The sequence below is a fragment of the Panulirus ornatus genome, chromosome 3, assembly GCF_036320965.1.
Source record: "Panulirus ornatus isolate Po-2019 chromosome 3, ASM3632096v1, whole genome shotgun sequence".
Classification (NCBI taxonomy): Eukaryota; Metazoa; Arthropoda; class Malacostraca; order Decapoda; family Palinuridae; genus Panulirus; species Panulirus ornatus.
This window is the reverse complement of record NC_092226.1, coordinates 26,196,306-26,214,802: the sequence shown is the minus strand read 5'-3', so window position 1 is coordinate 26,214,802 and position 18,497 is coordinate 26,196,306. Positions and strand designations below refer to the sequence as shown.

At 40.7% G+C, this 18,497-nt stretch overlaps 1 protein-coding gene across 10 annotated transcripts in view; it reads right to left on the bottom strand.

The window, feature by feature from the left end:
• Nucleotides 1–18,497, bottom strand: part of LOC139761399 (Fanconi anemia group J protein homolog) — a 1,968,572-nt gene that overhangs the window by 70,597 nt on the left and 1,879,478 nt on the right. For all 10 annotated transcript variants that reach the window (XM_071685544.1, XM_071685606.1, XM_071685598.1 and 7 more), the window contains 2 exons: nt 13,356–13,480; nt 39–284 (listed from right to left, as the gene is read on the bottom strand). In XM_071685544.1, coding sequence (XP_071541645.1) covers nt 39–284; nt 13,356–13,480 — 371 coding nt within the window. The remainder of the gene's footprint in view (nt 1–38; nt 285–13,355; nt 13,481–18,497) is intronic.

Sequence of the window (18,497 nt, the reverse complement as noted above, 5' to 3'; positions counted from 1 at the left end):
TCAAATTTTTTCATACACTTGTCTTCAAACTTTCTAACCTGTATGGTTTCACTGGAGGATTTGCCTTCATGCTTTCTACAAACTGGCACAGATCAGACAATGCCATAGAGAAATTCAAGTGATGAACAATCTTATTTCGTACCCACTTTGAAAGGCTGCGAGTGTACTTATTTTGCTGCATTCCATTTGATAAACAGCCTTGCTGGTAACGCTCATCAACCAATATAATAGCACCCCAGTCAAAACGATGTCGAATGCATCGTCCAAGTGCTTGATTTATGGCTCTGAAAATCATACATAAATTTCACTAAAATTATGAGACTTATTTGTTCCCAAGCTTTACAGAGCTAACTACATTAAATTCACTTCATTCTCAATAACATTATCATTAGCATCTCATATGACATTTGTGAATTTCAATTTGCAAAAAAGCATTATCTTCCATTTTCTGTAACGCTGATGCAAATTGTCTGAAATCTATTCATAAACTATAAACTAAAGACACCTATGAAAAATGGTAAATACTACCACTGGCTTTATAGCAGATGATGAAATATGGGGGTATGACAGTCACAAAAACTGTTTCTTATAATGAGGAATTATAACAGAAGAGTGGAAGTATCTACACTTCCCATCCTGCTCTGAATAAGTGAAAAAGTAAACATAACAGACACATGTACAGCACTACAAACATATTACAAAATTTGGACATACTGAGAAAATGAGTGAGGAAAGGTTGACAAAGAGGATATATGTGTCAGAGGTGGAAGGAACAAGAAGTGGGAGACCAAACTGGAGGTGGATGGATGGAGTGAAAAAGACTTTGAGCGATAGGGGCCTGAACGTATAGGAGGGTGAAAGGCATGCACACAATAGAGGGAACTGGAATAATGTGGTATACTGGGGACAATGTGCTGTCAATGGACTGAACCAAGAAAGGTGAAATGCCCAGGATAAACCAAAGAAAGGTCTGCAGAGCCTGGATGTGGGTAGGGAGCTGTGGTTTCGCAGCATTACACATGACAGCTAAGGAATGAGGGTGAGTGGATGTGGTCTTTTTTGTTTGTTTCCTGGTGCTACCTCGCTGATGCAGGGGGTAGCAGTGCTGTTTCCTCTGGGACAGGGTGGCGTTGAGAATGGATGAGGGCAAACAAGTATGAATAAGTATATGTGTATAGATGTATGTGTATGTATATATAGATATCTATATCTTATTTATTATATCTGATTGCCATTTACTGCGTCAGCAAGATGGCACCAGGAAACAGGAAGAACGGCCCATCCACTCATATTTATATATTTACTTATCATACTTTGTGCTGTCTCCCTCGTTAGCGAGGTATAGCACAAGGAAACAGACGAAAGGACAGCCCAACCCACCCACATACACATGTAAATAAATAAACACCTACACATGCACATATACATACCTATACATTTCAACGTATTACATGACAGCTAGAGACTGAGTCTGAACGAATGGGGCCTTTGGTGTCTTTTCCTAGCGCTACCTCGAATACATGAGGGGGGAGGGGGTTGTTATTCCATGTGTGGTGAGGTGGCGATGGGAACAAATAAAGGCAGACAGTATGAATTATGTACATGTGTATATATGTATATGTCTGTGTGTGGATATATATGTGTACATTGAGATGTATAGGTATGTATATTTGCGTGTGTGGACGTGTATGTATATACATGTGTATGTGGGCGGGTTGGGCCATTCTTTCGTCTGTTTCCTTGCACTACCTCGCTAACGTGGGAGACAGCGACAAAGCAAAATAAACAAATAAAAAACATACATATACATACACAGACATGAACATATATACACATGTACATATTCATACATGCTGCCTTCATTCAGTCCTGCCGCCTATTCACCACACATGAAATGGCACTCCCCTCCCCCAAGTGTGCGCGAGGCAGCGCTAGGAAAAGCTGTCATATGTAATGCACCAAAACCACAACTCCCTTTCCACATCCAGGCCCACATCCCTGGCGATTAGGGGGAAATAGTACTTCCCACACATTCCTCATGTGTCATAGAAGGTGACTAAAGGGGACGGGAGCGGGGGACTAGAAACCCTCCCCTCCTTGTATTTTAACTTTCTAAAAGAGGAAACAGAAGGAGTCACACAGGGAGTGCTCATCCTCCTCAAAGGCTCACATTGGGGTGTCTAGATGTGTGTGGATGTAACCAAGATGAGAAAAAAAGAGAGATAGGTAGTATGTTTGAGGAAAGGAACCTGGATGTTTTGGCTCTGAGTGAAACGAAGCTCAAGAGTAAAGGGGAAGAGTGGTTTGAGAATGTCTTGGGAGTAAAGTCAGGGGTTAGTGAGAGAACAAGAGCAAGGGAAGGAGTAGCACTACTCCTGAAACAGGAGTGGTGGGAATATGTGATAAAGTGTACGAAAATAAACTCTAGATTGATATGGGTAAAACTGAAAGTGGATGGAGAAAGATGGGTGATTATTGGTGCATATGCACCTGGGCATGACAAAAAAGATCATGAGAGGCAAGTGTTTTGGGAGCAGCTGAGTGAGTGTGTTAATAGTTTTGATGCATGAGACCGGGTTATAGAGATGGGTGATTTGAATGCAAAGGTGAGTAATGTGGCAGTTCAGGGAGTAATTTGTGTACATGGGGTGTTCAGTGTTGTAAATGGAAATGGTGAAGAGCTTGTAGATTTACGTGCTGAAAAAGGACTGGTGACTGGGAATACTTGGTTTAAAAAGAGAGATATACATAAGTATATGTATACAAGTAGGAGAAATGGCCAGAGAGTGTTATTGGATTACATGTTAATTGATAGGCGTGTGAAAGAGAGACTTTTGGATTTTAATGTGCTGACAGGTGCAACTGGAGGGATGTCTGATCATTATCTTGTGGAGGTGAAGGTGAAGATTTGTAGAGGTTTTCAGAAAAGAAGAGAGAATGTTGGGGTGAAGAGAGTGGTGAGAGTAAGTGAGCTTGGGAAGGAGACTTGTGTGAGGAAGTACCAGGAGAGACTGAGTACAGAATGGTAAAAGGTGAGAACAAAGGAGGTAAGGGGAATGGGGGAGGAATGAGATGTATTTAGGGAAGCAGTGATGGCTTGCGCAAAAGATGCTTGTGGCATGAGAAGCGTGGGAGGTGGGCAGATTAGAAAGGGTGTGAGTGGTGGGATGAAGAAGTAAGATTATTAGTGAAAGAGAAGAGAGAGGCATTTAAACGATTTTTGCAGGGAAATAATGCAAACGACTAGGAGATGTATAAAAGAATGAGGCAGGAGGTCAAGAGAAAGGTGCAAGAGGTGAAAAAGAGGGCAAATGAGAGTCGGGATGACAGAGTATCATTGAATTTTAGGGAGAATAGAAAGATGTTTTGGAAAGAGGTAAATAAAGTGCGTAAGACAAGGGAACAAATGGGAACGTCAGTGAAGGGGGGTAATGGGGAGGTGATAACAAGTAGTGGTGACGAGGAGATGGAGTGAGTATTCTGAAGGTTTGTTGAATGTGTTTGATGATAGAATGGCAGATATAGGGTGTTTTGGTCGAGGTGGTGTGCAAAGTGAGAGAGTTAGGAGGAGAATGATTTGGTAAACAGAGTACAGGTAGGAAAAGCTTTGCGGAAGATGAAAGCCGGCAAGGCAGCGGGTTTGGATGGTATTGCAGTGGAATCTATTACAAAAAGGGGATGACTGTATTGTTGACTGGTTGGTAAGGTTATTCAATGTATGTATGACTCATGGTGAGGTGCTTGAGGATTGGCGGAATGCTTGCATAGTGCCATTGTACAAAGGCAAAGGGGATAAAAGTGAGTACTCAAATTACAGAGGTATAAATTTGTTGAGTATTCCTGGGTAGTTATATGGGAGGGTATTGATTGAGAGGGTCAAGGAATGTACAGAGCACCACACCACATATTGTCCTCAAACATCTCATTTCCAGCACATCCACCCTCCTCCACACAACTCTATCCATAGCCCACGCCTCGCAACCATATAACATTGTTGGAACCACTATTCCTTCAAACATACCCATTTTTGCTTTCGAGATAATGTTCTCGACTTCCACACATTCTTCAAAGCTTCCAGAATTTTCGCCCCCTCCCCCACCCTATGATTCACTTCTGCTTCCATTGTTCCATCTGCTGCCAAATCCACTCCCAGATATCTAAAACACTTCACTTCCTCCAGTTTTCTCCATTGAAACTTATCTCCCAATTGACTTGACCCTCAACCCTACTGTACCTAATAACCTTGCTCTTATTCACATTTACTCTTAACTTTCTTCTTTCACACACTTTACCAAACTCAGTCACCAGCTTCTGCAGTTTCTTACATGAATCAGCCACCAGCGCTGTATCATCAGCGAACAACAACTGACTCACCTCCCAAGCTCTCTCATCCACAACAGACTGCATACTTGCCCCTCTTTCCAAAACTTATGCATTCACCTCCCTAACAACCCCATCCATAAACAAATTAAACATGGAAACATCATACACCCCTGTCGCAAACCTATATTCACTGAGAACCAATTGCTTTCCTCTCTTCCTACTCGTACACATGCCTTACATCCTCGATATCAACTCTATCATATGCCTTCTCCTGATCCATACATACATACAAATCCATTTGCTTTTCTAAGTATTTCTCACAAACATTCTTCAAAGCAAACACCTGATCCACACATCCTCTACCACTTCTGAAACCACACTACTCTTCCCCAGTCTGATACTCTGTACATGCCTTCACCCTCTCAATCAATACCCTCCCATATAATTTACCAGGAATACTCAACAAACTTATACCTCTGTAATTTGAGCACTCACCTTTGTCCCCTTTGCTTTTGTACAATGGCACTATGCAAGCATTCTGCCAATCCTCAGGCACCTCACCATGAGTCATACATACATTAAATAACCTTACCAACCAGTCAACAATACAGTCACCCCTTTTTTAATAAATTCCACTGGAATACCATCCAAACCTGCTGCCTTGCCGGCTTTCACCTTCCGCAAAGCTTTTACTACCTCTTCCCTGTTTACCAAATCATTTTCCCTAACCCTCTCACTTTGCACGCCACCTCAACCAAAACCCCCTATATCTGCCACTCTATCATCAAACACATTCAACAAACCTTCAAAAAACTCACTCCATCTCTTCTCACATCACCACTACTTGTTATCACCTCCCCATTAACCCCCTTCACTGAGGTTCCCATTGATTCCCTTGTCTTACGCACTTCATTTACCTCCCTCCAAAACATCTTTTTATTCTCCCTAAAATTTAATGATACTCTCTCATCCCAACTCTCATTTGCCCTCTTTTTCACCTCTTGCACCTTTCTCTTGACCTCCTGCCTCTTTCTATCTCCCACTCATTTGCATTATTTCCCTGAAAAAATCATCCAAATGCCTCTCTCTTCTCTTTCACTAATAATCTTACTTCTTCATCCCACCACTCACTACAATTTCTAATCTCTCCACCTCCCATGCTTCTCATGCCACAAGCATCTTTTGTACAAGGCATCACTGCTCCCCTAAATACATCCCTTTCCTACCCCATTCCCCTTACTTCCATTGTTCTCACCTTTTTCCATTCTGTACTCAGTCTCTCCTGGTACTTCCTCACACAAGTTTCCTTCCCAAGCTCGCATACTCTCACCACTCTCTTCACCCCAACATTCTCTCATCTTTTCTGAAAACCTCTACAAATCTTCACCTTCGCCTCCACAAGATAATGGTCAGACATCCCTCCAGTTGCACCTCTCAGCACATTAACATCTAAAATTCTCTCTTTCACGCGCCTAACAATTAACACATAATCCAATAACGCTCTCTGGCCATCTCTCCTACTTACATACGTATACTTATGTATATCTCTCTTTTCAAACCAAGTATTCCCAATCACCAGTCCTTTTTCAGCACATAAATCTACAAGCTCTTCACCATTTCCATTTACAACACTGAACACCCCATGTATACCAATTATTCCCTCAACTGCCACATGACTCACCTTTGCATTCAAATCACCCATCACTATAACCCAGTCTCATGCATCAAAATTACTAACACACTCACTCAGCTGCTCCCAAAACACTTGCCTCTCATGATCTTTCTTCTCATGCCCAGGTGCACATGCACCAATAATCACCCATCTCTCTCCATCAACTTTCAGTTTTACCCATATCAATCTAGAGTTTACTTTCTTACACTCTATCACATACTCCCACAACTCCTGTTTCAGCAGTAGTGCTACTCCTTCCCTTGCTCTTGTCCTCTCACTAACTCTAGACTTTACTCCCAAGACATTCCCAAACCACTCTTCCCCTTTACCCTTGAGCTTCGTTTCACTCAGAGCCAAAACATCCAGGTTCCTTTCCTCAAACATACTACCTATCTCTCCTTTTTTCTCATCTTGGTTACATCCACACACATTTAGACACCCCAATGTGAGCCTTCAAGGAGGATGAGCACTCCCCGCGAGACTTCTGTTTCCCCTTTTAGAAAGTTAAAATACAAGGAGGGGAGGGTTTCTAGCCCCCTTGCTCCCGTCCCCTTTAGTCGCCTTCTACGACACATGAGGAATGCGTGGGAAGTATTCTTTCTCCCCTATCCCTTGGGATATATATATATATATTTTTTTTGCTTTGTCGCTGTCTCCCGCGTTTGCGAGGTAACGCAAGGAAACAGACGAAAGAAATGTTTCCTTGCGCTACCTCGCAAACGCGAATGACAGCGGCAAAAAAAAAAAATATATATATATACATATATATATATATATATATATATATATATATATATATATATATATGTAGGTTTGCGGCAGGGGTGTGTGATGTCTCCATCGTTGTTTAATTTCTTTATGGATGGGGTTGTTAGGGAGGTGAATGCAAGAGTTTTGGAAAGAGGAGCAAGTATGAAGTCTGTTGTGGATGAGAGAGCTTGGGAAGTGAGTCAGTTGTTGTTCGCTGATGATACAGTGCTGGTGGCTGATTCATGTGAGAAACTGCAGAAGCTGGTGACTGAGTTTGGTAAAGTGTGTGAAAGAAGAAAGTTAAGAGTAAATGTGAATAAGAGCAAGGTTATTAGGTACAGTAGGGTTGAGGGTCAAGTCAATTGGGAAGTGAGTTTGAATGGAGAAAAACTGGAGGAAGTGAAGTGTTTTAGATATCTGGGAGTGGATCTGTCAGCGGATGGAACCATGGAAGCGGAAGTGGATCATAGGGTGGGGGAGGGGGCGAAAATTTTGGGAGCCTTGAAAAATGTGTGGAAGTCGAGAACATTATCTCGGAAAGCAAAAATGGGTATGTTTGAAGGAATAGTGGTTCCAACAATGTTGTATGGTTGCGAGGCGTGGGCTATGGATAGAGTTGTACGCAGGAGGATGGATGTGCTGGAAATGAGATGTTTGAGGACAATGTGTGGTGTGAGGTGGTTTGATCGAGTAAGTAACGTAAGGGTAAGAGAGATGTGTGGAAATAAAAAGAGCGTGGTTGAGAGAGCAGAAGAGGGTGTTTTGAAATGGTTTGGGCACATGGAGAGAATGAGTGAGGAAAGATTGATCAAGAGGATATATGTGTTGGAGGTGGAGGGAACGAGGAGAAGAGGGAGACCAAATTGGAGGTGGAAAGATGGAGTGAAAAAGATTTTGTGTGATCGGGGCCTGAACATGCAGGAGGGTGAAAGGAGGGCAAGGAATAGAGTGAATTGGAGCGATGTGGTATACAGGGGTTGACGTGCTGTCAGTGGATTGAATCAAGGCATGTGAAGCGTCTGGGGTAAACCATGGAAAGCTGTGTAGGTATGTATATTTGCGTGTGTGGACGTGTGTATGTACATGTGTATGGGGGGGGGGGGTTGGGCCATTTCTTTCGTCTGTTTCCTTGCGCTACCTCGCAAACGCGGGAGACAGCGACAATAAAAAAAAAAAAAAAAAAAAAAAATATATATATATATATATATATATATATATATATATATATATATATACACTGCAGAAGATGATGACTGAGAAGATAATGACTGAGTTTGGTAAAGTGTGTGAAAGAAGAAAGTTAAGAGTAAATGTGAATAAGAGCAAGGTTATTAGGTACTGTAGGGTTGAGGGTCAAGTCAATTGGGAGGTAAGTTTGAATGGAGAAAAACTGGAGGAAGTAAAGTGTTTTAGATATCTGGGAGTGGATCTGGCAGCGGATGGAATCATGGAAGCGGAAGTGAATCATAAGGTGGGGGAGGGGGCGAAAATCCTGGGAGCCTTGAAGAATGTGTGGAAGTCGAGAACATTATCTCAGAGAGCAAAAATGGGTATGTTTGAAGGAATAGTGGTTCCAACAACGTTGTATGGTTGCGAGGCTTGGGCTATGAATAGAGTTATGCGCAGGATGGTGGATGTGTTGGATATGAGATGTTTGAGGACAATATGTGGTGTGAGGTGGTTTGATCAAGTAAGTAATGTAAGGGTAAGAGGGATGTGTGGAAATAAAAAGAGCGTGGTTGAGAGAGCAGAAAAGGGTGTTTTGAAATGGTTTGGGCACATGGAGAGAATGAGTGAGGAAAGACTGACCAAGAGGATATATGTGTCGGAGGTGGAGGGAACGAGGAGAAGTGGGAGACCAAATTGGAGGTGGAAAGATAGAGTGAAAAAGATTTTGTGTGATCGGGGCCGTAACAAGCAGGGGGGTGAAAGGCGGGCAATTGGATCGATGTGGTATACCGGGGTCAACGTGCTGTCAATGGATTGAATCAGGGCATGTAAAAGATCTGGGGTAAACCATGGAAAGTTCTGTGGGGCCTGGATGTGGAAAGGGAGCTGTGGTTTTGGGCATTATTACATGACAGCTGGAGACTGAGTGTGAACGAATGGGGCCTTTGTTGTCTTTTTGCGGTACCTCGCACACATGAGGGGGGGAGGGGGATGTTGTTCCATGTGTGGCGAGGTGGCGATGGGAATAAATAAAGGCAGATAGTATGAATTATGTACATGGGTATATATGTATATGTCTGTGTTTGTATATATATATGTGTACACTGAGATGTATAGGTATGTATATTTGCGTGTGTGAACGTGTATGTATATACATGTGTATGGGGGTGGGTTGGGCCATTTCTTTCGTCTGTTTCCTTGCGCTACCTCGCAAACACGGGAGACACCGACAAAGCAAAATAATAATAGTAAAAAAAAATATACACACATAAACACATATATATAATGGAAAGAATCACAATTTTGCACGTGATCAAGTATATTCCTGTGAGTCCAATGGGAAAATGAAACACAATAAGTTCCCAAGTGCACTTTCATGTAATAATAACATCATCAGGGGAGATACAAGAAAGAAATATAACAGTCAGTTGGTATAGAACAAAGAGATGTAGCTAGGACGTCGCTTGGTAAAAAAGTGATTGTCCAAGACAGACAATGAACGTATCATAAGCTTATTATGTGGACAAGAAGGTGAAATGTTTACAAATTTCATCAGCAATAAAGTTATTCAACTTGTACAGACCATCACTAATATTAAGATTATAATCCTTTGTGTATTTATTAATAGAAGATTCAATGATATTTCTCGTGGTACTGGAGTTTGAGTTAATATCTGAGATGGAATTACTCCAATCGATACAATGATCATAGTTTTTAACGTGATTTAACAAGAACAGGACAAGAATATCAAAAAGCCATGGAGACATCACACAGCCCTGCCTTACACCTACATGTATCCCAAAACATTCACTCAACTCTCCATCCACTCTTACTTTGTACAGAAGGCTTTCACATCATCCAACAATTGTCCCCTTATACCATAAATCCTTAACACAACCCACAAACCATTCCATGCCATGCTTTCTTAAGATCTATAAAAGCTGCATACAACTTCTTGCCTTTTGCTAAATACTTTTGCATGGTCATCCTTCCTACAAAAATCTGATCCACACATCCCCTACCTTTACTAACACTCCCTTGCTCTTCACTTACTCTGCATTCAGTCACTTTCATCCTTCTATCAATCAATATTCTTGTATACACTTTTCCTGGTATACTTAACAGACTTATTTCCCTTTAAATGCTGCATACATCGTAAGCACCTCTTCCTTTGAATAAGGGAACAATAATAGCTTTCACCCAATCCTCAGGCACAATCTTCTGTTTCCATGCTAAATTACATATAAGCTGCATCCACTCTATCACACTTTCTCCTTCATACTTCAACCATAATCCCACCCACTCCAGGTGCCTTTCCTACCTTCAGCCTCATTACTGCCCTTCTTACCTCCCTCTTTGCTATAGGCCCTTGCACTTGTATCTCTTCCTTCCCTCCTCCATACCCATGCATGTAACAACTGCTGCTTCCCCTTCTCCCACATTCATCAGTTCTTCAAAATACCCTTTCTATCTTCCTTTCATTTCCTCCTTTTTATTCAACAATTCCCCTTCCTTACTTGTTACATCAACATTTCCACTTTTCATCTACCTCTTTCCTTATTACCTCCCAGTATAGTTTATTATCATCCTGAAACTTTTCACTTAACTTTCTTCCAAATTTTTCATCTACTCTTTCTTTGCTTTCCTCTATCAGCTTCTTATCATTCCACTTACATATTTTCTATTCTCTCCTACTCTTTTGCTAAATTTCCACCGGTACAATCCTATTGAGTTACCTACCATAAGCCTTTTCTTCTCTTCCACAGCATTTCTAATCTCTTCTGTCCACCACACATTGCCCTTTTTATTCTATATCTCACTACATTGCATCCAACTACTGATTCTACAACCTTTACTAGTATTTCTTTAAACATTCTAAACACCTCATTCACACCTGACTGCATTCCTTCATTCACTGTACTTCCATCCAAGCTTTCAGTTACCATCCTTTCATAATCCTCCCTGTATTGCTTCCAATTCATCTTCTCACTTGCCAATACTTTTACCTCTCAATTCTTCCTTACACCATACCTCCACTCCTCCTTGATCCTCATCCCCACAAGAACTGCAAAACGGGCAAAGTCTCCAAAGCGTCCTCTCGCAACTCCAGCATCTAACACAGCCTTTCTCAATCTTTCATCCACTGCCACATAGTCAATCAAAGCCTTTCGCTCTTCTCATCCATCATTCCTCATCCATGTATATCTGTGCATCATCTTGCAGAAAAAAAAGTTGTTCACAAAGAATAAACCCTTCTCGATACAAACATCCACAAGATATCTTCCATTCTCATTTACTCCAGGCACTTCCCATTTACAAACTATCTTACCAATTTCATCACATCCCACTTTCTCATTCATATCACCCAATATGACCATGTTGCTTTCATTCTCAAAACCTTCTGGCCTTACTATTTAAAAATTTCCCCTGACATCTTCAAGGGTTTGTTTCCTCATGGCTCATCCTTCATCTCTCCTTACCATCTTTTCCCTGTGGATCTTGTCATAACTGTCTAGCCTTGGTACATTCTCTTAATTGAGTCCATACCAGATTGTACTCCAATTTGAAAAAACTTTGGTGCTGGGCTTTGTTAGTGTTTGATTACAGGGTTTGTCATAGTCATCCTGTCCAATTTCTCTGCCCTCTTTAAGACCTCTATTTTTTCTAGGCTTAGGTAGTGCTAAACGTCTCATATTGATCCCCTAGAGTAATACTAGTTACATTTAAAAAGCTTATTAGCACAACATAGTCTCAATCCTGGGGAGAATTTAGATCTTGAACTGACACTAAGAGCGTTGCCCTTTAATCACAATAAAGCTTTACTCCCTTTTGTTTAGTCATATTTGCACTCCAGCACATATCCAGGATTTGGAGAGAGGGAGAGAGAAAGCGAGAGAGAGTTATGAAATTACTGACACAATGATAAAAACCTCTAAACAAGAGCGGTATATAAGAACATATTGTATCTCATGAGAACTTTGCACTGCTGAGTGATTCAGATGTTAAATTCAATCACTAACAGTCAAATTCTCATAAAACAGTGGTACAAAAGTAAGTTTGTTACGAGTTTGGCTACCAGTTTTGCATAAAAACAAATTTAGTTAGAGTTAGTTTCATAACATAAAAAAGCTGATAGCAATAATTAACAAGGTTTTGTACAATGAAGCACAATAATATACTATTGTCAATTAAGAAAATTTCATTCTTATAAACTTTCCTTATTGTTTTGGGATGGTGGTGAAACTAACAAAGTTGTTTCACTGGTAACCAATGTAAATCAGTGAGAGTTAAAGATACACAGATATACATCTATATTTCCTTTTGAGGGACTAAAAGAGTTTGTATAAATGCAAGAATATATCATTCATCATCATCACTGAAAAAGTTTATTGCTTGTGTGGGCTCAAGTGGGACCATAAGCCCCAATCTCCCTTAAGATATATCCTTAGCTGCACTTCTATATTGAAATTCTTAGCGACATTTGTCCACTTTCCCCTTGTTTGCCACTCACTTTCTTGGTAATTGAATCTCCACACCATGAACAAAATTCTAAAGAAAATGATTACCTGAAGTTGGCAATACTCCAGCACACTCGCTCTGAATCAGGGAAACTTTCACTCCCAAGCCCCTATTCAACTCCCAAAATCCAGCACAATCAAACTTAACATCAATTGGATATATCATTTAGAAGTCTCTTCACATTCTACTCCTCCTTTAATTGCACACGAGTAGTAGATAACCTAAAATCTTGAAAAAACAAGAACAAAGCCTAAAGCTCTTCTCTTGTTAGCTGCTACCTATTTGCAATTATGTATTTGTATAACAGAAGGAGAGAGTCATGCACTCATGGGTCCCAGTCTCTTGACTTTCCTATGCCACCAAGTAGCTTTTACATCATTGTAAACTACTTGAACCCACTGCCTCACTGGTTACTTAATTCCAATTTAAACCACTATAACTAAATCAGTACTTCTTAACATCTTTTCTAACAAGTTTTTTTACTCAACTTTTTTGCTTAAGGCTTTTGAAGAAGAGTTCCTAGTAGGTATCAACCAGCTGATTTAGAAACTTTATGACTTTCATCAGGTACCCACCCACCATCTCTTTCTTATGCTACATAGTAGACAGCTTTGTAGCCCTCAGCCTCTCATTGTAGTCCATTTCTCTTCATGTAGGTATGGTGTTATTCTAGAAGCTCTTCTCCATACCCTCAAATCAGTATGTATGAGTGTGTGTGTGTGACTTAAGCTGGATTTTGCTTCACCATATGCTAAACATCTCCCCTCTAAAGACGTTCCTATGCCCACACCTGCTACCTTTACGGTCACATGTCAAGAGATTAAAGTTAATGCTGGGAGTGTTAAAGTCTCCAAAAATTACTTCTTTGTTATCAAAGATCTGATTTCCTCATACAAAGCAATAGTTTTATAAACATACTTACCGAAACGCCTGGATTTCATACCAGTCACCTCCAGAAAGAAGGCCACGGGAACGAGAATGTGTATTGTTGTACTGACGTTTCAGATCAACTTGGATGTCCTTTATACTTGGAAAAGGTATGCCAACCTGCAAAGCGTAAACACAAGCAAACAATCAAAATCTATATCCAAGGTATGAATTCACCTAGTCTATAAAGTTTCTAAGGAGAGTTTTCATTTAAAATGAAAATGAGACAGGTATATATCGCATCTAAAGTTAATCTATGTCTTTACCTAAATTATCATGAGTGAGTACATGGCAAGAGAATAGGCATGTTATTTAAGACAAATGAAAAAGAATAGAAGCTGATGTAATGAGTTTAGCTATTGCAACTATCAGAGACTAACTTAATGTGCAACCCAAGTGTAAGTGGTAACCTATTTACAAAAGGACTACTGAGTCGCACAGTGTCTTTGTCAGAATCCATAGGGAAGATATCATAATATCAAATGGCAAAAAGGTGGTTCATTACATAATCTTATAGTCTTTTCATTATTTTTTTTTTTTTTGCTTTGTCGCTGTCTCCCGCATTTGCGAGGTAGCGCAAGGAAACAGAAGAAAGAAATGGCCCAACCCACCCCCATACACATGTATATACACACACGTCCACACACACAAATATACATACCTATACATCTCAATGTACACATATATATACACACACAGACACATACATATATACCCATGCACACAATTCACACTGTCTGCCTTTATTCATTCCCATCGCCACCTCGCCACACATGGAATACCATCCCCCTCCCCCCTCATGTGTGCGAGGAAGCGCTAGGAAAAGATAACAAAGGCCCCATTCATTCACACTCAGTCTCCAGCTGTCATGCAATAATGTCCGACACCACAGCTCCCTTTCCACATCCAGGCCCCACACAACTTTCCATGGTTTACCCCAGACGCTTCACATGCCCTGATTCAATCCACCAACAGCACGTCAACCCCGGTATACCACATTGATCCAATTCACTCTATTCCTTGCCCTCCTTTCACCCTCCTGCATGTTCAGGCCCCGATCACTCAAAATCTTTTTCACTCCATCTTTCCACCTCCAATTTGGTCTCCCACTTCTCCTCGTTCCCTCCACCTCCGACACATATATCCTCTTGGTCAATCTTTCCTCACTCATTCTCTCCATGTGCCCAAACCATTTCAAAACACCCGTCTTCTGCTCTCTCAAGCCATGCTCTTTTTATTTCCACACATCTCTCTTACCCTTACATTACTTACTCGATCAAACCACCTCACACCATACATTGTCCTCAAACATCTCATTTCCAGCACATCCACCCTCCTGCGCACAACTCTATCCATAGCCCACGCCTCGCAACCATACAACATTGTTGGAACCACTATTCCTTCAAACATACCCATTTTTGCTTTCCGAGATAATGTTCTCGACTTCCACACATTCTTCAAGGCTCCCAGGATTTTTGCCCCCTCCCCCACCCTATGATTCACTTCCGCTTCCATGGTTCCATCCGCTGCCAGATCCACTCCCAGATATCTAAAAACACTTCACTTCCTCCAGTTTTTCTCCATTCAAACTTACCTCCCAATTGACTTGACCCTCAACCCTACTGTACCTAATAACCTTGCTCTTATGCACATTTACTCTTAACTTTCTTCTTTCACACACTTTACCAAACTCAGTCACCAGCTTCTGCAGTTTCTCACATGAATCAGCCACCAGCGCTGTATCATCAGCGAACAACAACTGACTCACTTCCCAAGCTCTCTCATCCACAACAGACTTCATACTTGCCCCTCTTTCCAAAACTCTTGCATTCACCTCCCTAACAACCCCATCCATAAACAAATTAAACTACCATGGAGACATCACACACCCCTGCCGCAAACCTACATTCACTGAGAACCAATCACTTTCCTCTCTTCCTACACGTACACATGCCTTACATCCTCGATAAAAACTTTTCACTGCTTCTAACAACTTGCCTCCCACACCATATATTCTTAATACCTTCCACAGAGCATCTCTATCAACTCTATCATATGCTTTCTCCAGATCCATAAATGCTACATACAAATCCATTTGCTTTTCTAAGTATTTCTCACATACATTCTTCAAAGCAAACACCTGATCCACACATCCTCAACCACTTCTGAAACCACACTGCTCTTCGCCAATCTGATGCTCTGTACATGCCTTCACCCTCTCAGTCAATACACTCCCATATAATTTACCAGGAATACTCAACAAACTTATACCTCTGTAATTTGAGCACTAAATTTTATCCCCTTTGCCTTTGTACAATGACACTATGCAAGCATTCCGCCAATCCTCAAGCACCTCTCCATGAATCATACATACATTAAATAACCTTACCAACCAGTCAACAATACATCATCCCCTTTTTTAATAAATTCCTAAGCAATACCATCCAAACCCGCTGCCTTACTGTCTTTCATCATCCGCAAAGCTTTTACTATCTCTTCCCTGTTTACCAAATAATTTTCCCTAACCCTCTCACTTTGCACGCCACCTCGACCAAAACACCCTATATCTTGCCACTCTATCATCAAACACATTCAACAAACCTTCAAAATACTCACTCCATCTCCTTCTCACATCACTACTACTTATCACCTCCCCATTAGCCCCCTTCACTGAAGTTCCCATTGATTCCCTTGTCTTACGCACTTTATTTACCTCCTTCCAAAACATCTTTTTATTCTCTCTAAAATTTAATGATACTCTCTCACCCCACCTCTCATTTGTCCTCTTTTTCACCCCTTGCACCTTTCTCTTGACCTTAGAGTAGGATATTGCAATCATTATCATCAATTCAAATACAAACTCTCTTTGGCCTTTGATAATGAAAAAGAAAAAAAACGTACAGGTGCAGCCAATTGTCTGTCAGTGACAAGTCAAAAGCTCATGCTGGAGCTATTTTCACACAAGCAAGTGTGAGTACTCCTTGGGACATTACTCAATCTTTTTTTGCACTTTTAACACTTTTAATCTATAATAATACATTCTTAACCTCTCACACTAGAAATGCAGAACTTCTAATCTAGCAATGATACACATGCAATCAAATATACTTTCAGAACACTCATCTTTCATTAAAAAGTCTCATTTTCTCTTGCGCAACTATATCTTTTTACAGATCAGATTTCAACTCCTTTACTAAATCATGCATAAACATCGCACTTTCTCTCACCCTTGCCTCCCACAGATCAGTCCAATTTCTTTCCTTGAAGTGTCTATACTTTCCATCTTTTCACAATCATATATTCTCAGTATATGCTCACGCATTAAGATTCAATTATGAAAATAATTCTCACTTCACTTTCTACTGATGAAATATACACTTATTACTAATATCCTTGTCTCATAATATACAATAAATACTCGTACAGTTCAATCTTGTATGTAAGTTGACACCTAACTTTCAGCCAAAAAATTCTGATCTTTTTTCAGACTACTTTATAACAAGTCAACCAAAGTTTTTGAGGGATACCCTATACATACTGGTAGAGTACCTACTGTATGCTGCTTACTCCTCCCCAAGACTCATCACAACATGGTGTCATTATGGACATGTTGGATATCTTACCCCATAAGCCACTATTCACACTCAAACGTATTTTATACATTGTAGTTGCACAGGTAGTTATTAAATCAAACACCAAATCCACATCCACTCATGTTAACAAGTGTGGCGAATAAAAAAAAGAGTTGTCAAACGAAAACAAATTTAAGACTTAGGTCACTAAGACCCTTCCTATATATATATTAAACATCACAAAACAAGTGGTCAAAAAAGTGTGGATCCACTATACCTGTAGCCTAGATTCTAACCCCTCAAAACAATTGCTTGTGCATAGTGCTACCCGTACTTTTTGCATTATAATCTGGATATAAAATTTGACCTATAAATGGCATTATACATGACAGCTAGAGACTGAGTGTGAATGAATGTGGCCCTTGCTGTCTTTTCCTAGCACTACCTCGCGAACGTGCGGGGGGGAGGGGGGTGTCATTTTATGTGTGGCAGGGTGGTGATGGGAATGAATAAAGGCAGCAAGTATGAATAATGTACATGTGTATATACATGAATGTGTATGTATATATATGTATATGTGTGTGTGTGTGTGTGTGGATGTGTATGTATATACATGTGTATGGTGGGGGGAGGGGGGTTAGGCCATTCTTTCGTCTGTTTCCTTGCGCTACCTCAATAACGTGGGAGACAGCGACAAAGTACAATAATATTTATTCATCTTATTTATTTTGCTTTGTCGCTGTCTCCCGTGTAAACAAGGTAGCACAAGGAAACACACGAAAGAATGACCCAACTCATCCGCATACAAATGTATATACATACATGTCCACACATGCAAATATACATATCTATAAATCTCAACGTATACATATATATACACACACAGACATATACATATATACATGTACATAATTCATACTTTCTGCCTTTATTCATTCCCATCATCACCCCACCACACATGAAATAACATCCCCCTTCCCCCCTCATGTGCACGAGGTAGCGCTAGGAAAAGACAACAGAGGCCACATTCGTTCACACTCAGTCTCTAGCTGTCATGTAATAATGCTCCGAAACCACAGCTCCCTTTCCACATCCAGGCCCCACAGAACTTTCCATGGTTTACCCCAGACGCTTCACATACCCTGGTTCAATCCATTGACAGCACGTCGATCCCCGGTATAGCACATCGTTCAAATTCACTCTATTCCTTGCACACCTTTCACCTTCCTGCATGTTCAGGCCCCGATCACACAAAATCTTTTTCACTCCATCTTTCCACCTCCACTTTGGTCTCCCACCTCTCCTCATTCCCTCCACCTTTGACATATATATCCTCTTGGTCAATCTTTCCTCACTCATTCTCTCCATGTGACCAAACCATTTCAAAACACCCTCTTCTGCTCTCTCAACCATACTCTCTTTATCACCACACATCTCTCTTACCCTATTATTACTTACTCGATCAAACCACCTCACACCACATATTGTCCTCAAACATCTCATTTCCAGCACATCCACCCTCCTGCACAAAACTCTATCTATAGCCCATGCCTCGCAACCATATA